Below are 25,478 nucleotides of genomic sequence, written 5' to 3'. Positions count from 1 at the left end.
ATAGTAAATTTCAAAACAAATCGTCAGTTGAAATTTCCTACCTTACTAAATAATATTACAGTGCAATATCGAAACTTTAACAAATATTGCAATTGCAATATGTAGGTCTCTAAATTTCAAGTTGAATATTAAAGATGTCTTATTAGAAGATTAGATGTCTTCTTATTCACACTGGATAAGAAGATACGCTTCGTTTATCAGTGTGAGTATTCAAAAACTTACGCCCATTTTAGTTAATTAGCATAACTTAATTAGAGTTAGATTAAACTATTAATATTCTTGTTTAAAGACAATTTTGTATTTTAAATTGCTCTAAAAATGATTAAGTATTACTTTAAGATGCATTTACTTACATTAATTTCATGCACAATTTTGATTAGTTGTATGGTGACGTTGTATGATGACCTTTAAGATCGATCGTTTCTGCATATACTGTAAGATCTACGGAACTGACAATTATTACAAAACTATAGAGCTGTCATTATTATTGCCCTTTTATTAAATTGAAAAAGAATGCTAAATGAGTAAACCTAATTTTTACAACTTTTATCAATATTTTCAAGTTAATCAAGCAATGAAAAAAATCGTGAAATTTTGCTGTCATGTTCAATGGTAGTTAGCACAAAATGATTATTAGGCATATTATGGTAAATAAAAAAAATAATGGAACCTGATTTGAAAATATTTAAAAACTAGACATAAATTAATGCAGAGATAGAAAAATATATTTAAAATGATGAAAAAGAGTAGTTTGTAAATACATATTATTTTGAAAAAATAGTATATTTTGGTCAGACACGTCCAATTTTACATCTACAGTATCATCATTAAATACAGAAACAAAATAATTACATGTACAGGAAAAATACTTTTCAATTGACCAATTCAAAAAAGATGAGTTCAAGACTTAAAGTGTAAATGTAACCCACATAAAAATGTTTGCGAATATGTTCAATATACTAGTTTTTTAATGTGAATCTTAAAATTAAACTCCTATTGAAGGGATTCGGGTAATGCAACAATAAACCTCATTTATTGAAGATAACATTTTCACAAGAAACTGCTCTTTAGTATTAAATTTCGATAGGTACTTCAGAATTTGTAGTTATACCGCTAGATTGAAGAACAGTACTTAGAAACTACTTACTGCTCACATAGAAATTAATGCTTTTATACAAGGAGAAAGGTAGAATTCTGGTAAAATAACATTTCTAGTAAAAAGAAATAATTCTACTTAATAAAACCAAAATATACGGTTTTAAAATAAATTATTTGGTAATTTTCCTGTTCTATTGGTAAGGGTTTAAAAGATATTTTGGTTTTCAAAATTATAGTTCTGATTTCCATTCATTTAGAAAAAATTACAAAAATGAAAAGTAAATTTAATTAAACAAATTGCTTTTATATTGTATTATACTCTAAGATAACATGATAAAAGTATCAAATTTTACCACATTATTTTAAATTTTGTCACACATTTAAATACTGTGTTTTATCATTCATTTTACCAATTCATTACCAAAGCTTTTCGGTAAAAATAACCGCGTTTTTTGGTGTTCCCATGGAACCAGAAATACAGATAAAATAGTTGATATTGGTTTTTTTTTTCAGATTTGACTTGATTGACTATAGTTCTGTGTTTCCTATGGATTCGACTTGATTAACTACGGTTGAACTTACATAAAAATGCAATTTTAATTTAACATCTTTTTTGGGTTGCTTTAAATTTTTACTGTATTATTAGGATTCAACTTACAGATTACCACCGAATTTAATGCCAATTTTTCTGAAAGTGCAATTTGTGGGAATTCCAAACTTGCTTTTATAATAGTTTAGTTTATTGAAATATCATTGCTGTCTTTATTTACAGCAAATATAAAAAAAAATTGACAAGTAGCATATAATATATTTACCTTCAACCATTAAAAAATAACCCTGTGAATTTTTCCTCAAAATTTCAATAGCTTTTGCTGTCATTTGAGCAAGAGATGGTTCACTGTCTTTATCTCGATCAGACTCGTACGCCATGTGACCGGAAGTAAAAAGTCCTGAAAGTTTTATAACTTTGTTAGAGAAATATGAATATTCTTGTGGTTACCAGATTTTATAATCACTAAACATAAATATTTTTAAAAATAACTCATTGAAGACACTTGTCAAAAATATAATATTGCACACAAATAATAAAATAGTCTTTTGAATTAATAATTTTGTAAAACCCAGAACCCGTTGTAAACTATGCATATAACGTGTTTCGGGAAAATAAACATTTGTTTATTATTGTAGACTGCATTAAAATAAATATTTTTAATGTTTATTTATAAGGATTCTTCTGCAAATTTTTTGAACTTTTTTTCGTCCCTTCTGGTTTTAATTGATTCACGATCTGAACTCTCTTAACTCGTTCCCTAGATACTAGTATTCTTCTTTTAAGTAATTGCAAACACATAGACCAAAACTATCTCGTATTTCGATTGTACTCGGACAGCAAAGATATACGTCCTAAAAAACTAAAAGTGAAAAAGTTATAACAAATAGCAATAATATGCTTTTATATATTAAACTTAACAAGTTGAATGAACCTAACCTTATTTGTTTTATTTCTTAAAAAAATGAATTTGGATAATAAAGCTTAATTCAAATATGGAAATCATGCTGGTTTTCGCCACTTAAAACTAACATATGAGAGGTATTAGAAACTATTATTTAACACAATATGGTAAACTAATATTTTTATATTTGCTTGTTAAAAATTAAGCAAAAATTACCAATTTCAAAATGATGCTAATACATATGCTAACACACATTTTTTCGTAAACATTTCGCGTTGAACATACAGAAAATTTCGTATTCCAAATTGGCAAGAGATCGGATGTGTTTATTTATTTTATTAAACTCTTATGTCCAATATTTAAGTGCAAAGCTGAATATTTTAGTTAATAAGGCATCTTTTACGCTTAATATTTACTTTACTAGGCAAAATTTGGAATTATTTCTAATCTACATGAAATTCTTCTTGGTTTCCTCAGACAATCAAACAGGCTTTTATTCAAATGTCCCGCCTACTTCAGCAGTGATTTTTTTGCAATTCAATTGCTTTTGCGTTTTTTTCTCAATTTATTATTCATTTCTGGTCCTTAATGTGCTGGCATTTTAATTTCAATTTTAATAAGGATTCGAGAAAGATGTACTGTGGATGATCTTGAGCACGATTTTGCTAATACAACTCTCTTTACGCCATAATAACCAGTTATACTCTGTAGGGGCAATGGAATTTTCTTCCTCTTCTTAGCACTACAGCCCAGAGCAGGTCACGGCCATCCCAAAGAGTTCCTAATGATATTTTAACTCACATAAGCAGTCTACACTGAACCGTTGCTTCCAATATACAGCAACAGTAACTTCGTTCCATTTTTTTTTATTGAAGGACAAATCTATTGGAAAATAAGTGTCCAAAAATGCTTCCATCGTCAGTGAATCATTTGATTTTGTATTTTTGTTGTTTTACTTTAGAAGCTACCAAGCATTAAATATCAAAAAACTTGAATTTCCTTTGATTAAGGGAAAAGTTGCCATTTCTATTCGATATATTATTATCCTTAGTAACCGAATACCAGCATTTCTTAGTTATGAATATATTTTTTTGCATTGTACTATGTAACATCCGTTTCAGTTTGCATGAAAAAAAAATTGTTATATCTAACTTCTACTTTACTAACTGATGTTATTAAAGATTAATCTGCATAAAACGTTTATAATTACAAAATAAAAAAGCTAATACCTAAAACTTTTATTATTTTTTTCGATATTAATTTGCCCTATACAAACCTCTTTCCGCAGAAAATTGGTTGAATTTTTGGAAAAAAATACATTTTATCTCCTTGAAAAGAAATATTCTACGAAATAAAAAAAAGGACTATCTGTACTGACCCAGGAGGTAATCTACTTTGACGGCGTCCACTTTGTCTAGCTCTTTCTTCCTGGACACGTACTTGTAAGACAGACCTCGAATTTTTTTATCTCTCATCCACTCTTCGATCAGGTTCCGGCCGTCCTCCCTCCTTCCGTCTCGTTCATTGCTATTTTTTGAACTAATTTGCGAGGCGGTCTTCGATAAAAAATGTCTACGTCCACCTCCTAATATCACCTAATAAAGAAACATTTCTATTTCTTAAGTTGATTTTAAACAAGTTACTCATGAAGATAATATTGTGTTCAATACAAAATGTACTGCTTTTTATAAAACTATTCTGAACCATTCAGTTAAATATTGAATTGTATTACGTTTACGTGAGATAAAAATTTAAAATAAAAAATCGAAACATTATTAATGTCTGTTACAAAAAGAGGAATTAATTTTAATACTTTTATGTAAGATATAAAATTAAAATATGAAATGGAAGCTTCATTAATAACTGTTATAAGAAGAGGAATTAATTTTATTACGTCTATATACGATAAAAAATTAAAATATGAATTCGAAATACCTGTTATGAAAAAAGTAGGAAGCTGTGAGTACGTTTTTTCGTATCTTTTATAACTCATGAATCGTTAAAAGTAGTGTTTTAAAATTTGAGAAGTGGTTTGTAAAATGGAACAATCGTTCGAAAATGTAAAGAACTTTTTGGGAACAATGTTTCGAAATTTAAATTTTCTCATAGGGTTAACTAAATACAGAAAAAAAATTCTGGTACAATTACCATACTCTATGGTAATAACATTCATGGTAAAAAAATCATAATACTGGTGAATAAAACGATATTCGGTGTTTAAACTATTCATGTGGTGATGGTTTATTGGTTTACAAAATTATAGTTTTAATTACAACACATTATGTAAAATATTAAAAAAAACTTAAAAGTAAATTTTACGAAACATATGGTTTTTTTAACCATTTACAACAAGCGTGGTTTCAAAACCGTAAAAATTGAGCTTATCTGTGCATTGGAGATCTTTTTAATGATTTTTATGGTTTAGCACCTTCATGGTGCTTACGTCTATGCGTGAATGAGAGTATCCTATTTTAATAGCGTAAGGTCACAAATTGGAGAGAGCAGGACACTTCTGCAAGGAAGGACCATCTGCAAGGAAATAAATGGCGTTATTAGGTGGGTCTAGCTCGCGTGATAAAATTTTGGTTATTTGACCGTATTTTGGTGATAAGTGACTTTTCTCACATTTAACAGTCTGTATACCATCTTATTTACGATTATTTTACTGTTTTGTTTGAATATGGTAAAATATCAATTAACTAATTTGTTTTTTTAACCTTTTTTTCCATGGAATTTTAAATAGTGTGCCCATATTATTTGTTTTTAATTATTCTGATTTATCAGACAAGTGTTTATGCCACTTACAAAAGATCCGACCTTGTAGTTTGTGAATTTCGAAAACCATAAAGAGTTTAGTTTTGTTACTAAAATCTGAATAATAGAGCCAATGACATTCAAAATAGAACGCTCTTTTCTCGCACTGTAAGTTACTTTCGTGCAAGAAAGCTTTGTATAGCATCCTTACTTACGGTTTCACTCTAAGAAACTAAATATTGAAACCACTCACATTGATGTTTCTCCCAGGACTGTCCTCAATCAGCTGTTTAGCTATGTCTTTGCAGTCTGCTTTAGACGAGTCATTTGCAAGTTTCTCATCACTTTCCCAGTAGCGGTTAACTGAGTGAGCGAACATAGCAGCTGGCGTTGCATGGGTGACTCTGGTTGTTGTAACAAGTCCAGTTGATTTTCCTTTTAAAAAAATCAAAATATAAGCGTTTTACCCACAATGAACATCATTTAAACTTATATCACTCAATATTTCATTCGTGAAATCTTTATTTGTTAAATTATTCAGTTTGGATGAAAATTACCTGATATATGATTTTAACTACACAAAAAAATCTAAAATGATGGTGTCGCAGTTTTATTGAACGAAAAATCACATGGTAGGATTTGGTTTTCCCATGTCAATTTCCATATTTAGTTGTTTACATAAAATTAATTATTATCAGCATAAAATTAATGCAAGTCATAACGATATTGCTCTAACGTAAAATATTCCTATACCAAATGTAAAGGTAGTATTTGCTTGTAAAATTTATCTTCCATATTTTACTCTGATGTTATTGCGTTTTTGACTTTGATTGTTTTCTGAATTAAGAGCTTAAAACAAAATAAATATTTTTTTAGTCTTAATACTTAACAATAAGCTTCATGCACAATGCAATACTTACACTTATTGAATTTAATGATAGTGGTTAAAAGCACTTAGCGGCGATAGATAGAAGTTAAATGCTCTGGGTCGAGATAGATAGTTGTTTAAAAAACAGAAATAAATAGTGGTTAAAAGAACTTAGTTGTGTTTGTGAAGTATTCAGACTCTATTTTCAGTTGCGTCTTGATGCCCAAGTAGCTTTAGGTTTCTGTGTGCCAACTTGTCTGAAAATAAAAGCAGCAGACTACATTCTTACAACTATATCATTGGTGCAAAAACTACACCCACAACAAACTGTTGTAGAAAACCTCTTTTTCTTCTTTTTAGAAAGTTATAAAACTTTTATTAAAAAATATATATATTTAGTTTCATCGGTATGTTAGGCGTTCTAATTATTTATATTAAAAATAAATTTTTATTTTATTATTTATACCTTTTTTAGTACAAATTTAACTCAACTTGTTGTTCATTGAAGCTTATTTTATAACATTTCCTTTTCATCTTTCAAAACTGCAAATGATATGAAAGATTTTCTAGTTTTTGTTATAAATGCATTTAGAGAAAGATACCTCATAAAAATTTCTATTTCATTCTTATTCTTATTGTTATTCTATTTCTTAATTTTATTATTATTCTTTTTATCTCTTATTTTAGAATTCTTATTTAACTGAAAGAATAAATCTATTGTTCTTCTAGAATTTAAACAATTTGCTGGAAATAAAACTTGATAAACTTACATATCCAAATCATTCGATTTGCATTATTATAATAGATGCGAGATCCACAATTAACAATAATATATTTCGAAGCAAGTAAGAATTGTTAAATAGGAAACCTTTACAAATAAAATAATGTGATTTTTTTCAGAAAGTCAGATTTTCTTAAAATTATGTATTCAAATTTAATTAAATCACATGAAAAAACCGACTAATGAAGCTAAATTGAGAAAACAGTAGAACTGAAATCTTGTTACGAAAGATTTTACTCTTATTTCCATGTATTTAATACCGTATATATATATATATATATATATATATATATATATATATATATATATATATATATATATATATATATATATATATATATATATATATATATATATATATATATATATATATATATATATATATATATATATATATATATATATATATATATATATATATATATATATATATATATATATATATATATATATATATATATATATATATATATATATATATATATATATATATATATATAAACTTAATTAAATCTTGAAAATATTTTTTTATTTAGATTTGATTAAACTCTATAATCCTTAATCTAAAAAATTTTTGCATTATTTTCTACATTTACCTTTCGAAATTAAAATAAATCAAACACCGAAATTCTATTGTTTCAAATTAATTTTCTTGAGGTAGGCGATTAATTATTTTCCCAATCCTGAAAGCATTTTCCATAGATTAACAGATTGAAATCATGCTTTCAGATTTATTTTAAATAAGGTTTTAATTATTGAGAATATTTCAATAACACATGGAAGAATTCACAACTATATGACAAACAAATATAAAGTTTTAAATAAATTTCAGATGCGTAATTAGTTTGATGAAATGCAATACATGAAAAAGTACCTGTTACTTACATTATTAGTGGTTAATCAAAGAATAATTTAAAAATTTATTTGGTCCATTAATGGCATTGCATCATTTATGAGATATTTATTGCTGCATTAAAATCTTTATAAAGTATAATTAAGCAAAATTATCATTTTCACTTTGATAACTGTTTAATTACCGAAAAATAAAACCTCCGCTCGAATGAAATACGCAACTTAATTACTATAAGATATTGTTTTTATGAAATATTTTTTGTTTTGTTTTTTACATATTTCTTATTCTAGTCTTTACGAAATTGACATTAGAGTAAATCAAGCCACTTGTTTTGGTTTTGTGAAAATTCGCATGGCAGTATATTCCGAAGTTTTAATGAAGTATGTAAATATTATTCTATAAATTGAAATTTAATGCAAAAATGTTTGGACATGAGAAGCGTAAGCAAACACAATTTTTTTAGTACATATATATGTAAATAGTTTCAAATTTTGTAGAGAAATCTGTTTTAAATGCTGTTCTTTTACTGTAAAACAAACCGGATAAAATTTCGATTACATAATTTATTGCGAAGCTAAATAAAACAAAATAATGCTTAGCAATTGTTGGAAGTATGTGAGCGATAGCGAGTAGGAGAAGGAGCTCTCTATTCCTTAACATACTTATCTAGCAATTCAATTCTGAAGTCGGAATATATAATATATAGTCTGGAAGATATATATAGTATAATTATATATAGAATATATATAGTATGGTTGTAAGTCGCTAGAATATTAATTCTCATTCTTGGTTATATGTTAATTCTAATCCTATATAATATAATATATAAAATAACAATTTAACAGACTAATAATTGTTAAATACTTTGTTACATGTAAAAGAGTAAACCCGTTTTTACTCCCACACAGCATTACAGCATAACCATGCTTCGCACTTGGTTATGCTGCACTCGGTTAACTAAGCCGGACATTTTTCAACCTGCATACCAGACTGAAAGCGTTATGAACGAACGATCTGGTCCGTCAAGTCCTCCACAAAGGCTGGTTTGTCCAATATGCTTGATCCAGGATGTTTTCTTGTCTTCTGGGTTGGGGTCAAAAGTACAATGCTACAGAGTTGAAAATTTATGGTAGCGTGATCTCAGAATTAGGGGGGCTTTTTTCAATGCCGGTCATATGAAATAATATAGTGTGCAACGAAGAATAAGCGGTGTTCAAGAACCTTAGTGTCATGATCTTGGAGGAGGGAGCACTTATAGTTCAATCTTTAAAACAGGGTGCAACTACAGACCCTCCCCCACTACTCGGCTGCTCTCAAGAGATCTGAGACCCTCAGTGATTCTACAGATATTTCCCTATTTATAATCTTTTAATTAAATTTCAATGAAAATGTGTCCCTCACTGCACATTACAACATCTCCACGTTAGTGCAGCGCTAATTTTGTAAACAGAAGTATAAGTCTATGAACCAATTACTTCCAGAAGTACGAAAATTACGCAGTTAGATGCTATCACTATTATAAGACCGATCTCTGAAAAAATGGATAATACTTACTTGGAAATACATAATATTTGCTCGGCACTGTTATTCAAAATATTGAATTGTCCGAAAAGTTCGCAGTCATTTTTGAGATGTAGAATTGGAATAGTCCTGAATTGGAATACTCTTGAATGTCTAATATATATTGAACTTGGTCTTATCTTTCAGCCCAGACTCGAGAACTGGGCCACAAATATTTAGTGAAGGTCAGATTGTGTGAGATTCTCTCAGCTTGTGAGGTCAGAGTTAAGCTTGGGGTCATTGTATAAAAAAGAAATAATCAGCAAAACGCTTGGAAATTTCCGCAAAGACAGTTCTTGGAATTAACTATGAAGATTACGAAGCAAGTTGGCTACCATCTAATTTAATATATGATTACCAAAATTTAATTTCCGTTTCAATTTCTCAACAAAATCTGAACCCAATAGGGATATTACTGTTTTTTTAGTAATGAGGTAATTTTTACCTGCACTTTGCGCCCATTCTCCTAAACAAACAACTTTCGCTCTAGCGTTTGTGTCACACCGATTGTAAACTCCACTGTCATCCAAACCAACAGTTTCGAAACGACCTTTGACGCCACAGAGCAAAGCAGTTGCACAAGCACCGGAATCTCCAACTTGACTATCTGTGTTATACGTCTAAAATGAGAGAAAAATAAAATTATTACACACATTCAGCACTAATGATAATCACCTATATCAATATATATATATATATATATATATATATATATATATATATATATATATATATATATATATATATAACATACGATACTCAAGTTATTGTTGGAGAGTTATTGTGTTTTAATTACTAACCATAAATTATTCCATTACTAAATGTAATATTTTTCACATAAGTTGACCTAAATTAATACAAAATAATTAAAACAGCAGGAAAAATATGTTTAAAAAAATTCAGTGCAAAGGGTTAACGATTCAATTGTGACTTGAAAACTGAATTGACGCATAAGAAACAATGTCTTAAAAGTATGAGAAGATAGTACAATGAGAATAATAATGGAATACAGATTCTCTAATTAATGAAATCAATGATCGATTGAAACTACTAAAGTGGTGTTGTATCTGAACTTTTAGTTTGTTGTTCTGAATTAAAATATGCATACTAGTTAGGGGTTCTACGCTAATGGAACACCCTGGTGCTTCTTTAGTTGTTATATCAAAGACAAAATATTTTTTCTCTTTCAAATCGCACGTATACATGAAGGACTTGCGATCTTAACACGCCTTTGGTATAGAGTCGACTCTGTCATTGATACATAATTCTGTCGATAGTGTATGTATTTTATATACAATCAATATTACATGCAATAATTTAGCCTTTATACCTTACAGAAGACATAAAATATTTTATATCCTTTTAAAAATGAAGGATTTTTTTTTTTACATTTTTATTTAAGTGACGTATTTGAAATTTAATAATGTGCCAAAAATAACTAATTGACATCAATTTATTAAAATATATTAGTGTATTACACAGGAAAATGGAACACTCATATATATGAGTAAAGTGGATTAATATAGTATTCAGGTCTATGCAGGGAAATGGAAGACAGTAGATGATAAGTGCGATGGACTTCTTTATACGGGAATATGAATCGAGTAGAGTAGACCGGTCTATACGATGTTTGACCAAGAAAAATTTATCTTGCTACAATTTCGGCTGGTCTACAGAATTAGGTCTTCAGTTGGAGAAATTATAGAACATGTCAAGAGAATTAACTCAATGAAATTATAAATATGTACCCTTTTTACTGGTTTCAATTGAACATTTAAATGATATCATAACTGTAATAAACGTAACTGAAGGAATTAAAATATTATATAACACGAGGAACAAGAAGCACATTAAATACATTTTTGTAAAAATTATATTATCTCATCTAATATATATTTCTTTCTACAAAAAAATATAAGCATTTAGTTAAAAATTAGTATTTTATATAAGGTTAAAAGTTAAAAAAACGTATATACATTGTTCAAAACGGAAAATGTCACCTAAAATGAGTTTTCTCCCAGTTGATAATAAAATACTACATAATTTAATTTGTAGCAGAAATTGCTTTCCGCTGTTTGATAAAATATTATTCAGACAAAATTGCGACCTTAATTGGAAAGGTATATTATTTTTTTCCTTTCTTCTTTCATATCTGGGTATCAAATAATCAAAATAAATTCTTTAATATTAAATAATCAAAATAAATTGCAAAACATTGTTTCCCGATTGTGCTTAAACAGTTTATCCTTTCTCGCAGAAATTTTGTGAAACCTATTTTTTATACTTTTTTCATTATTTTGCATTAATTTGGGTCAAAATAAGTTAAACATATTATAATTTACATTTCAATAATTTCTGGTTATGAAATACAACATGAAACTCCGGTGTCTTTTTCTGCATTAAAGGTTAAATCTCCCAAATGCGGCTCACTTCCTGATAATATTTATTTATTTAAATTTGCCTTTATTTGCATTCATTCTAAGAGAACGGTTATTTATCTTTGAAATTTCTTTAATTTGCAAAATCTATTAACGTTAAACTTTTGAATACAATTTTTTTTTAAATTTCAACTTTTCAATTTTTTTATTATTTTAAAACAAATATAATTGCTATAATCTAACAGATTTGTTTCAGTAACTATTAGACTGGTTTTTGTAATTGAAAAATACCAAGATATATTTTTGCTTGAGGACAAAACATTTTATATGAAAGGGACTCTGTTGCATTAAAAAGTTAACCCTCACTTTTTCAAATTAATATGACTATTTCTTATTACATTTCAATTACAGGTTTTCGAACACATAATTTTATCAATTTGAATATAAATCTTTATTATAAATTCATCAATCTTACATAGACAAAACTATAATTTTTCTAACTGGGAAATAAATATTAAGTAAATGCTTCGATGCGCGCGCTTTTAGTTATCTACAAAAAAGAAGTTTTTAATAAATTTTAGTTTTTATTCAAACTAAACATGCGAGACTTTTAAATTAATTTTGAATTTTTACTCATGTCATAAAGCGTTTCTCTTCATTTCGAATTTTAGTAACAGCTAAGATACACATTCGCATGTTTAAATAATAAGTTTTCCAGAATATTTAAAATTTCTCAATGAAAATGCAAGAGTCTAGCCTTATATTATAACAACGAGAGTTATTTTGCTCAATGCTAATCTTGTGCACAATTTCTCAAGGGAATTACTTTTGCTCCTTTCTCTATTTAGTGTTTCTACGAAATAAAACTACACCCACTGTTGTTGATAGAGAACTTTAACAAACAAAAAGAATAATTAAGTAAATACATATTCTTTATTTAGTATTTTTATTTGCAGAAAATTTCAATGTTTCATACGTGCTTTCACTTTTACAATTGTTTTGACACAAGAAACAAATATATATATGTTTGATATACTCACAAAACTTAGAACTTAAAACTTACTTGCATCAAATTTTCTACATCATTAAAGAAATTAAAGTAAAACGTAGATGAAAAATGTTATTTATTTGCAGGAAATCTTTTGTGATCAGTCAGAAAATTGTAGGTTTTGTCTCTAAAACTGTCAGCAAATGAATATCATAAGAAAAATATATATAGTAAATTTATATATTTGTAATATTTGTAATTTTTTTTACTTATTTTCATGAGCCCTAAGCCTAAATAATTTAAATGACATAGTATTTTTTCAACTAAAAATTATGCCCCAAAATGCTTTTCATTTAAAAAATTATTTTTCATTTTATCATAATTTTCCGTTACTTTTCTTATCAGCGTACACTGTAGCAATTTCATTCTAAAATTACGGTAAAACAACCGTCAGCAGTCTGCCCAACGAATTAACCGTATAAATTACATTTTTTACCTTTACAGTTTTGAAATCGTTTACAACTGGCATGGTTAAAAAAAAGCATGAATATAAAAGACATACGATTTACTAACAAATTACATTTAGCAAGGATTGAAAATCGTTAAAAGAAATTTAACTGGGCATAGGATCTAAGCTTTTCGTTAGATAATAGGCATTGGAGTTAGGTCGTGGTTGAGTTGTGTTTTATCAATTGAACCGAGGAATAGGGTTTAATTAATTTATGAAATTATTTAATTAAGATACTGGATGAGATAGTTCTTCATTTGTTGAAGAGAATGCATTAAATATTGTGATACAAATACTGTCTCTCAAATCCCGGTTCAGTTGGTCATGAGATTGACAGATTAACCCTCTTGGCTATAACACATACCCAGCTGGAAGGAAGTAAGTATCTTCATTAAATTGGCATAGTTGAAGAGTTAAAGTTCTGGTTGTTTAACCGTATTAGATGGAACAGTTTTTCGCACAGTTAACAGTTTTAATACGTCTCATCTATGGTTATTTGACTGTTTTGTTTGACTATGGTAAAATAACAATGAAAGAAATTGTTATTTAACCGTTTTTTCTGAGAAATTTTTAACCATTGCAGAAGAATTGGGCTTGGAATAAACTAAACAATCATGCATAAATGTTAGACATTAGCGAAAATTATAGGAAAATAACATATTACCTGAAAATGTTTTTACAAGACTGGAAAAATTCGAAAACATTCTTTAACTCTGTATTCAATATCAAATTTAATTTGATTCAAATTTGTCTAAAATAACTAGATAAGTTGTATTTGAATAACTAAAATGAATACCTCACTATTATACTTTCTTTTTTTATTTTACAAAATTTTAGAACTGAAATATTACAAAATGTACAGTCCTTAAAAAAACAGACCACCCTGAATAACTTCGGATCTTCACATTCTAGAACTCAAACTTAATGGCTCGTCGGGGGGGACTTCAGATATGGTAATCAATAAGTGCAAAGAATGTGTTAAGTTACGAAATCAGACTCATAAACGTATTTTGTCTGAATAATTTTTTTTCGATAGATTTGGATTTCTGACCCCCAAAATTAGGGGGCAGCTGCAATCTGGGAAATATGGTTCCAATAGCTTAAACAGGAGAGGGCTCCTAAAAATTTCTCGGCACAATTATAAAATTTGTTTATACAAACATAATTCCCAGAAAAAAATAACTTTTAGTAAACATTTATTATTTGTTGTTATTTTATTTAATAATGATCAAAAAGTATTTAATTGTAAGACATAAAATATTTTGCGACGTTTCAAATAACATAATTTTAAATAGCAAAATACAAAATTTGAGTGAAATCAGTCGATTACTTCCTGAGAAATCAAATTTCTCAGTCAATTTCTCAAGAACTTTTCTACCGATTTTGCTCAAATTTTGTATTTTGACATGTAATAATATATTCTGTAAAATGACGCGAAAAGTTTGATTTTGCTATGTAATAATATATTCCTTAAAATGTCGCAAAAAGTTGTGTATTTTACAGTTCGACCATTATTAAATATAATAATAAAAGTAATAAATGTTTACTGAAAGTTACTTTTTGCATGAAATTATTTTTGAATAAATAAATTTTATAATTTTGTGCAAAAATTTCTCAATTCGCTTGAAAAGTCCTCGAGATATAGCGAAATACTCATAAAGTAAGATTTGCATTAAGGGGTCCAAACTTTGGAGCTCTGCCCTAATTTTCCAGATTGCGGCTACCCCCTACATTTTCAGGGTCAGAAACCCGAAACCGTTTAAAAAGGTATGTTTATTCAGAGAAAGTACGATTTTGTGTCTGATGGCATAACTTAAAATATCGTATATATTATTAATTAGTACATTTGAGGTCATTCCCCCGAATCGTTAAGATTGAGTTCCTAAAAGATCATTAGATCCACTCATTAGATCAAAAGTTTTTAGAGTGGTCCATTTTTTGGCACACTATACATTCTATTATAATATTTTAAGCTATATATTAATCATAAGGATGAGCATGAATTCAATTCTTTTTAATTAAAAATAAATTTTTGTTTTACTTTTGCAAGAGCCACGTGTTGAAACTTGTCGAAGGCCAACTCATAATCTTCTCCTTTCAATCCTTTCTGCTGACCCCTCAAGATCCTGGCCGTCGTGACCGTTGTGAGACCCATCCCATCGCCAATAAACAGAATGATATTCTTGGCAATGGCCGAACTCTCTTGGTCTCTCAAATTTTTCAAGATCTGAGCTCTTGCTTGACGATACCAATGATGACGATCTAATGAAAAAAATAATAAAATTTCTTGTTTATTACAATATATTTCCTATCCTTTAAGACTATTATAAAAACTTACTTGGTGTGGACGAAGTACGAGTTTAATTCTACATTGTAAAGAATACCGGGAAAATAGTTGCAGCACCCGTAAAATCCATTTTAAGTATAAAATCCATTTTTAAAGTAAAATTTCATACCGTAATTTTTACAGTAATATTTATTTAATCACAATGGTTTTGCAGTAAGTATTACGGAATATCAGTTTTTTTTGTTACGTAAAATTTTACGATAAAAATGGAATTTATGATGAAATGTAATTGCTCGTACTTTTGACCGTAATTTGATAGGAATTTTTTATTGCATTGTTTAATCCCACTAAATGCGATTATGTGTTTCCTAATCCATGTTTTCTCTTTTGCATCAGAAAATAGTTTAAAGCTTCATTTAATTCATGTACAAAATCAAAATTGTCCGATAGAGAAGAACCACGAAGTCGGTTGCAATTTACTGCAATTTTCCTCATTATACAATTACTAAAATTTACTACATTATATGTAATTTACAATTACTTACTACAATTGACGATCGAGGTTGACCTCGAATCTCGTTTTCTTCTTCCGCATCAAAATAAGAAATTATCTGAAGAACAAGTCAACTACACCTAAGTTGCGTAAATTATTCATAAACTGGTAAAAGTAAAAGTAAATATTTATTTTCAGTCCTTTAGCAAAACGTTTTAACTAGTATCCATATAGACATATCCTCAATTTAACTTAACTTATAATCAAAAAAATTATACAGCTATGATGCAAATATATCATTAATAACTAGATAAAAGTGTAAAATATAGTTATTGCAAACTTTAAAATCTAGCTGTTTCATAAATCAATGGTTCTATAACTTTATTTTTGCGTATAATATATACTTAAAATTTAAAAAAAAATTTAAATCAAGAAAAAAAACTTACATATAGATTTTAGATTACCTCGAATAAATATTTATTCCGAATACATAAAGTATCTATAACTACAATGAAATTGTTGTTCTGCTTCTTTTTGGTTAATCTCAAAAATTCAGACTGTTAACCCATGTGTCGTAACTCTTTTACTTCATTAGATACCATGATTCTATTCATATGTAACTCTTGTGCAACTTTTAAATTGAGAAATACCTCAGAGATGTTTCATTCTTTAAAAAATAAATTCTATGATAGCGAGTGTTTCGTGTTACTTATGTTTGTAAGCCTTGACTTTCAAACAGCTTAAAACACAGTTTGATTTTGTTAGAGTTTAACGCAGTGCTTCAGCTTTTAATTCTAACGCTATGTTTTTATAGTACTTCGATTCCGCTACGTAGAAGGTGTGACCGTTTATACTTAATATAAATAAACTACAAACCAGATTGAATGGAAAGTTTATGTGTTCAAAATACTTATATAAAAATAATGCATTGAAATAAGTATTTAAAGATTAAAACTAATTGAATTAAATTTTTAAAGTTCAAGTAAATACCTTAATTTATTGAAATTTATTAAAATTTATTGATAAATTACAGATCATATATAATATAATTAACTAGTTAAATAACCGTTCTTCGTGCGAGGGTAAAAAGTAAAACATCAATTAAAGAAGTATTGATCGAAAATTTGATCACAAAACTGTAAGATTAACATTGTTATGTTTCAATATTTATTTTAGATAGGCCCTGAAAATAAAACTAATCCACATAATGCGATTTACCAATAGATATTAGTTGATAGTTGGTGATATAAAAACAGTTTCCTGTTGACAAAACAATTGGAAGCGAAGGTAAAGTAACTCATTTAGGATTACATTGAAAATGTTTATGTTTGCAACTATTTTCCTGTTGTCTCCATGAAAGTAAACACTCTGAAAGAAAATTCATTAAAATGTGTGGTTCCATGATCTTTTTCTACGTAAACAAATCAAAAGATAAATATTTGTGGTTAGCATTACAAAAACAACTTTAACTTTTCTATAATGGTTCTGGTTAGAAAAAAAGTTTATTGCGAACTTAAAATGATTTTACAGAATGTCGTTTCAACTGAAAGGGATTTTTTGTTTGTTTATCTCTTCACTAACAACATCATATTTTATAGTAACAAATTATTTAAAAGGTATTTATAACAAAAATATTGCTTGGAAATTGAATTTAAAAATATGATTTCGTTATTATTTACTTTTTTTCGTTTTTTTTTAAACTTTGGATTGCACGATCTATTTTTGACCAAAGAGAAAACAAGATTATGGTATTTTTCAGTTTGATACAAATTGCAAATTAAAATTCAGGCAAAAAAGTCAGAATAGAAATATATTTATGTATAACGTGTAAGTTAAAATATTGACACTGTCCTGCAAAATATATACACTGTAAAAATTCTGGATCAAATTACTGTAAAAAGTACCAGTACTCAGGATACCCATACTTTTTAAAATAAAATCCATTTTTAAATCGAGACATATTACAGAACAATAAATATGATAGACCTTAATTTTTTCACTAATAATTACTGTAGAATCACGACATCACTCGAATTAAATAAACATTAATGTGAAAATTACGGTATAATATTTTACGGTAAAAAAAATACAGTAATATTTTATAATATAATATTTTATGGTATCGGCAATCAGAGTACTGGTACTTTTTAGAGTAAAAAGCATTTTTACCGGAACATGTTACATAACAAAAAAATCTTACTTACCGTTAGTTTTGGACTAGTAATTACTATTAAAGTAAGTAATTACTATAATTAAATATCAATGTAAAAATTACGGCATAATATTTTACAGTAAAAATAGATCTTACAGTAAAATGGATTTTACGGATTATGCTCCCACAGCGCAGGCACTTTTGACTATAATTTGATGCATTTTTTTTACAGTGTACTATAGCAAAGTCTACCACAGGAGGACTGTAGCAACAAGTTTTAAAGCGTGTAAATAATATGTTTCTTTACATTCAGGCAATACACTGCAATAAGCAGATTTCAGAGTGTTGTATTACATATGGAGATATTTAGAAAATTAATTCCTGCATTGATATACATCTATAATGGATACATACTCTGGCATTTTGCTGATATGCAATGCATTTCATAAATCACTAAAACCCATTTACTAATAATTTCAGCTGACAGTGTTTACTTTTATTCCAATTAAGAGCAGCAAAACAGTCTATGATCAAAAACAAATATTGGATAAATTTCCAAATACGAAATGGTAAATATTCAACTATAATTTACCATATCGTAATTTGTAGTTCAGCTATTATGAAACCTTATTCGCTATGCATTTAGTTTCAATAAACTTGTACTAGATTTTGATCATTTTGATACACAGTTAATAGCTTTTAAAGGGGCTTAACCGTTCAAATTTGCTACAATTTTAAGGTGTGGCTAAGTATATATTGTATTTTTTTAAGCACAATGTATGCCATTATGGTATTGAATCTGGAAATAGATTAAAAAAGCATTTTCTTACGGTTGCATCCATTTTGCTGCTTACAAATATTTGGTGCGAATTTGCAATTTTTCTGGTGCAAATGCCACGTTTATACGACATCGAGCATAAAACTAGGTTAAAGCCAATAATTAGGCTAAAATTTCGTGCCACTAGACTAAAATCAAAAGAACGCAGTAGAAACCAGTAAAAAAGAAAAAAATTTCCTTGAATTTTTTAATAGTGATTAATTTAACTTAATAAATTTTTTATCCTATTGTATATTTGTTAATCTTCATTTTATCATGTTATATGAATACAAACATTTTAAAAATTATTGTTTGTAATGATATAATGTTTATAATTTACTTGTTTAAATTATCTATAACTAGCTGTGTTCATAAGTTGATAAAAAATCATCCGAAATTGATTCCAATTTGATTTTTTTAAACTATATGACTGGAGTTTTTGTTGCATGTAGGATTTTTAAAAGACTGTTTCTTTTCACAAAATAGTGGAGTTTGGAAGAAAAAAAATTAAAAAAAAGCCTAAAATAAAGAATGTTTCCGTAGATTACTTAAACCTAATAAAACCAATTTAAAAATTGCTAAGTACAACGAAAATTATATTTATTGTTAACATTATTAAAAAATTTGAAATTAATCAATTTAAAATTGTGCTAGAGTTACAGCAAGTAAGAGTTCACTAGTTCATAAATCTCATAGCGCGCAAATGTCATGATCTATAACTTTTCTATAACTATAACTATATATAACTATATAATATAACTATATATAACTATATATAACTATATAACTATAACTATAACTATAACTATAACATAACTTCATAAATGTCATATTCTATAACTTTTACATTTTTATGACAATCAATGCTATATTTTTTTACAATACTCTCAAAAGGATGAAGTGTGAAAAATGCAACATGTTTTTCTTCCCTTTCTGAAAATTTTATTGTGTTTTCTCCCTTAAAATTGAAACGTCTAGTTAAAAGTACGTTTTACAGAAATTAAAATTAAAACTAAATCGATTTAATAAGGCGATTTAAAATTTCGAGAATAAAGCACTAAGTTTGGATGCCGTATATTATTATATAAGTAAATACTCATTATAAAAGGAACTTACTTTTTCAAATAGTAGAATAAGATAAAATAATATTACATTATAATAGAAAATAATCTAAATAGTTCCTAAAACCTATTATTTAATTAATTTGTAAGAAATGAGGCACTTGACTCTAAATCTTTTCTTCTGAGCTAATGCATTTAATTTTATCTTTTGTTGTTATCTTCAAAGGAGAAAACTATTTTCCAAAATATTCAACACACAGCATTTTATAAACAGTTCACTTTATTCCGCTTTAATTCAATCAACTGTTATTAAATATTCTTTTACTTAAAGCGTGACTTTTGCTTACTTTTAAGAGTAAAATATTCTTCTTAAAGAATTGTTTTGTTTTGCTGAGTCTTATCAACATTATAAATTACCTGCAAAAGCTCAATAAATCTGGGAAAACATTCCCCAGGCTTATTCTCTGCTGATGCAATTAACAAATATTAAGACTTTCGCTTTCGAAACTTCACGAAAAATACAAAATAATTATTTTCTTACTATTTGATGATTGAGTTCAGAGAGTTGTGGGTGTTTTCGTTTGAGCAAATTTGAAATTCGATTATAAGAATATTCGAAATGCTTTTATTTATTATTTATTGTCTATTATTTACTGATATACAAAAGAAAATTTCTTAAAGTAAGTTCGAGCAGTCTTGAAAATTTTCACTATGGTGACAAAAGATCGGTAGAAATATAAATTCTTGGAACTAAGCTATTCATCATATTGACTAAAAAAAAGCTAAATATTCAATAGAAATTGCGCATTAAAAAACCTAATGAAATTTTGCATTTATCAAATTGTGAAATCCTAGAATCATTTCAATACCAATGAATAATCAACATTTAATTCATAGTTTAATTTTCGAACAATTCTGAAACACACATAATAATTAAATTTTTAATAAAACGTAAAGTTAATACACGGAGAAAAAAAATTCTAGTAAAATTACCAAGCAGCATAATAATAAAATTCCTGGCAAAAAAAAAGAAGAAAAAAACATTATGATGTAATTAAAAAAAATTTACAAATGTTTATACCATTGATTTTGTATTTTTTTCTTTTCATATGGTAGCGGTTAATCGAAAATTCAAGTTTCTGAAATTATAGTTCTTAAGCCCTACATATCATGAAAATACAAAACCGCAAAGGAAATTTAACCGAATAAACAGTTTTTATGCCAGCCATGCTATAAGGTATAACGTTAAAAATTTCCTGATTTTATCATATTTACCAAATTTTGTTACCTAATAAAAAACCCTGTTTTATTATAATTTCTTATCAAAATCATTACCAAAACTGTTCAGTAAAAATTACAGAGCATTCTCTCTTTCCCATACAGCAAGAAATACGGTAAATTTTTCAATATTCAAGTAATTTTTATCATACTTTTTTTTCGTGATGCTGTAACTACGCAAAATTTAAGTACAATAGTATGAAAAAAGTTTCAAATTGCGCAATTTGTTTCTTAAATCTATAAGCAAGAAAGAAAATGGTAATTCTTTATGTAATAAATGGATTGTAGATCTCTATCATTTTCACATTAAGTGAATCAATCTCTTGGACACGCAAAAAGATAGAGAATTTATTATGATTTCCCATCATTTTATGAAGGCTCATTTGCTAATTCCGTAAATTCTTATATGATGCTCATTAATATTCACTAACATCGATTAACTTTTACTGACACTGATTAATATTCATTTAAGATTAATATACATATAATATTCACCATCTATGAAGCCCACTCAGTTTCAAATCGATGAGTAGCAGATTATCTGGTTAGTAAAGGTGACCCATGAGCAACGCTTACTATTGCCAGAAAATTGCCAGAATCATGCCGTTTGTCAGGAAATTGTAGAAACTTGACATCCATGGACACCTTGGTCCACAAGGGGCTGTTTCAGGACTACTTTTTTTAAAAACTTATTAAATGGAAAAGATGCACTGTAAACAATGAAAAATAATATTTAATGCTAAAAGGAAATAAAATGGCACCTACTAATTCCAATTGGAGATTATATGCGTTTTTAAAGAATGTAAACGCAAATGATTAATTAACTTAATATTTGAAAATAATAAAAAAATTTTAGTGTGAATTTAAAAAACAATTTTACATTGTTTTCGCAACATTGAGAAACAATAGTTAGATAGGAAGAGAATTATTATCAATTTTTATTAACCGTGCCAATTTTAACAACGTAATTTATACCGTAATTTTTACAGTAATATTTATTTAAAGTGATTCAGTGTATTTAGTCCACAAGTGGTAATAGAGGGAATGCTTTCGTAAAAGCTTATTAAATGAAAAGAATGCACTGTAAATAATGAAAAATTGAATTTAGAACTAAAAAGAAATAAAATGACACCTAACTGGAGATTATATGCGTTTTTGAAATAAGTACACGCAAAAAAGTAATTTACGTAAATATTTTAAAATAATTTACGTTATTTCTTTTCGTTTGAGTTTGAAAGTTGATAATTTTACATTGTTTTTTCCCAACATTTAGAAATAATAGTTAGATAAAATAGGTATCATAATCAATTTTTAATAACCGTACCGTTTTTAACAGCGTTTTTTATATAGTAATATTTATTTAAAGGGATTCAGTGATTTTAGGGTAATTATTACGGTATTTCAAATTTTTCATTCTATGACATATTTAGATGTAGTTTGTATTTTAGGTGCTGTTTTGTATGTTAGGTGTAGTTTTACAATGTAGTGTTCATTTAGATCACCGCCATTCTGGCTTTAAAAATCTACAACTATTCTCTCAATTAAGAATTCTTAATTTGTTAACTAAATTTAAGCTTTCTTCGGTCACGAAAAACCTTCGTTAATCAGTGGTTTAAAATTTAAGAATTTAAAAAAAAACTAGTTTAGACTATTTTATCAAACAAAAACATACATTTTAATTGAAATTTTGTGCAAAACTTTTTTAAACGAAATTTCTTTTCATTTTATTTTCTTTTTACATGAACATTTAATTGAAATATCTTAATTTAATTTGCGAAAATTTTATCTAGGATGTTTGAAGATCCAGGTATATAAGATTCATTTAAATTTTAAAATAAAATGAATTAATTTTTCTTAAAAGACTTCTTAATTGTAAGTAATAATTTAAAACAAAAAATGATACATATATTTTAAGAGAAACCATGATACTTTCGCAATTTAACAGTTCCAATGGAATTTCAGAACACTTTTTGCAATATTCCCTTTAAATATTTACTATAGAAAACAAAATACTTAACAATCTCTTTTTGATTAAATTTTAATCTTTTAATTAAATGACTTATTTTCCGGTAAAAAAGTGCTCACTTCATGAACGAGGAATTTTTAATTTGAAAAAATAGCTAATCTCTTTTCTACGCCTTTCATTAAAAGTTATATACATTTCAGAATATTTTACATGATTTTCGTTCGTAAAATATAAATTCATTTTATGTTATCGTATTTCATAATGGTCGAATTTTTGTTTTAATTATCATTCCCCACCGACCACAGTGCCGACAAAAAATATCCTCCGTGGTGGATGGAGCATGGATTAGAGTCCCCTTGCCACCAGGCTAACCGTGGAAGGTTTTCGTAGTTCTCCACTCCATGAAATGTAAATGCTGGTTAAATCCATGAAAAAGTCATCCACGAAGGCAAAAATTTCCCCCAATACTTAATTCAGAAGTTCCCTTGTCTTCTTCTTAGGTTCAAAATTACAAGGTCACGGAGTTGAACATATGTAATCGTAAACCAAAAACTAGGTCGGCTGCTCAACGACGGAGGGAAAATAAAATAAAATACCGTCGGCAATAGCTCAATGGTACGACCTAAAGCAACTCCAACTAGTCCTTATAATATGTACTCTTCCTGACTTAATATTTGTTGCAACGTTCGTATAACGCCGTTAGTGAATCTTTAAATAATTAATTAAAATTATACGACAAACACTTTTTGTTAATAACAATAACAAATATCGGCTGATTTGATTATAACCAGTGGACGGAGGTAACGCACTACGAATGGTTAAACTACTGTAGTCCTACTTTTTTTCGTGGTTTGTAGTTTATAGTTTAGTGCTACTTTTTTAAGAAAGTACTGTAGTGAGTAGTGTTATACGAAAAAAAGTAGTTAGTAGCAATCTTGTGCAACTATTTTCAATGTTAGTTCAGCAAAGAAACACTGCTGTAACGCAACTCATTTTTTTTTTAATTTGATGGGTACAAATCTTCACTAATGCGTCAATGGACGCAATGAAAATGCCCCTGAGGATGCAGTTGAGCGTTAACGGGAATGAAGCATTTAGAATCACGTATAACTAATATTTAAACTAGCTACTTCAAAAAATAGATAAGCCCTTTAGTCACACTTTCGCGTGGAATTGCACGTATACTCTTGAAATATTGATCTTATTTAAAAAAAAAACATATTTTTGATGTACTTAGTTTCTTAGAGGAAATAAAAGGACATTAAACGATCAACAAATTTGCAAGTATATAATAATTTCCTAGCATTTTTGTGAAATTAAATATCCTTTGCCGAGAAAAACATCAAAAGTTGAAAGTTAAATATATAAATTCGAAAGAGATGTTTAGAAATACACTGGCTAACGTAAACATAAATAAATATCTCTTAATAATTCCCTTACATATAATGTAAGCCAATTTCTTATTCAGAACCCTTTTCAACTTAGGTGTAAAGTAAGTTCGACAGCTAAGTTCGTCCTCTTAAAGTAATGAAGTAGTTACTACAATTCCAAAGTAGTTAGTAGTCACTACATTAAAAAAAGTAGTTGTAGTTAACTACATTTGTAACAAAGTAGTTGTAGTAAAATACAAAAATAATGTAGTTTGTCCGACCACGGATTATTACAAATGTTTTAATCAAACATTCCTATCATTCAAGTTTCGGAAATAGAATAAAAAGGAAATCTCTTACATTTCTTAATAATTCTCTTATATTTAAAGTAAGCCAATTTCTTATTCAGAACCCTTTTCGACATAGGTGTAAAGTAAGTTCGACAGTTAAGTTCTTACTCTTAAAGTAATGAAGTAGTTACTACAATTCCAAAGCATTTGTATTTGTAGTAAACTACAAAAATAATGTAGTTTTACCGACCACTGATTATTACAAATGTTTTAATCTAACATTCCTATCATTCAAGTTTTAGAAATAAAATAAAAAGGAAATCTCTTACACTTCTTAGTAATTCTCTTATATTTAATGCAAGGCAATTTCTTATTCAAAACCCTTTTCAACTTAGGTGTAAAGTAAGTTCGACACCTAAGTTCGTCCTCTTAAAGTAGGGAAGTAGTTACTACAATTCCAAAGTAGTTTGTAATCACTACATTTTAAAAAAAGTAGTTGTAGTTGACTACATTTGTAACAAA

General features: G+C 27.6%; 1 protein-coding gene across 1 annotated transcript in view; it reads right to left on the bottom strand.

Annotated features, from left to right (window-relative positions):
- The window catches only part of LOC107441958 (alkaline phosphatase-like), a 91,614-nt gene that overhangs the window by 5,665 nt on the left and 60,471 nt on the right, over nt 1-25,478 (bottom strand). The window contains exons 2-6 of the mRNA XM_043050591.3: nt 15,284-15,504; nt 9,814-9,988; nt 5,560-5,741; nt 3,931-4,147; nt 1,914-2,048 (exon numbers count right to left, since the gene is read on the bottom strand). Of these exons, the coding sequence (XP_042906525.2) occupies nt 1,914-2,048; nt 3,931-4,147; nt 5,560-5,741; nt 9,814-9,988; nt 15,284-15,504 (930 nt within the window). The remainder of the gene's footprint in view (nt 1-1,913; nt 2,049-3,930; nt 4,148-5,559; nt 5,742-9,813; nt 9,989-15,283; nt 15,505-25,478) is intronic.

This window comes from Parasteatoda tepidariorum, chromosome 6, assembly GCF_982258835.1.
Source record: "Parasteatoda tepidariorum strain Cologne lab strain chromosome 6, Ptep-v5.0, whole genome shotgun sequence".
NCBI classification, from domain to species: domain Eukaryota; kingdom Metazoa; phylum Arthropoda; class Arachnida; order Araneae; family Theridiidae; genus Parasteatoda; species Parasteatoda tepidariorum.
Note: the sequence above shows the minus strand (reverse complement) of the source record. Positions and strands in the feature narration are given on the sequence as shown.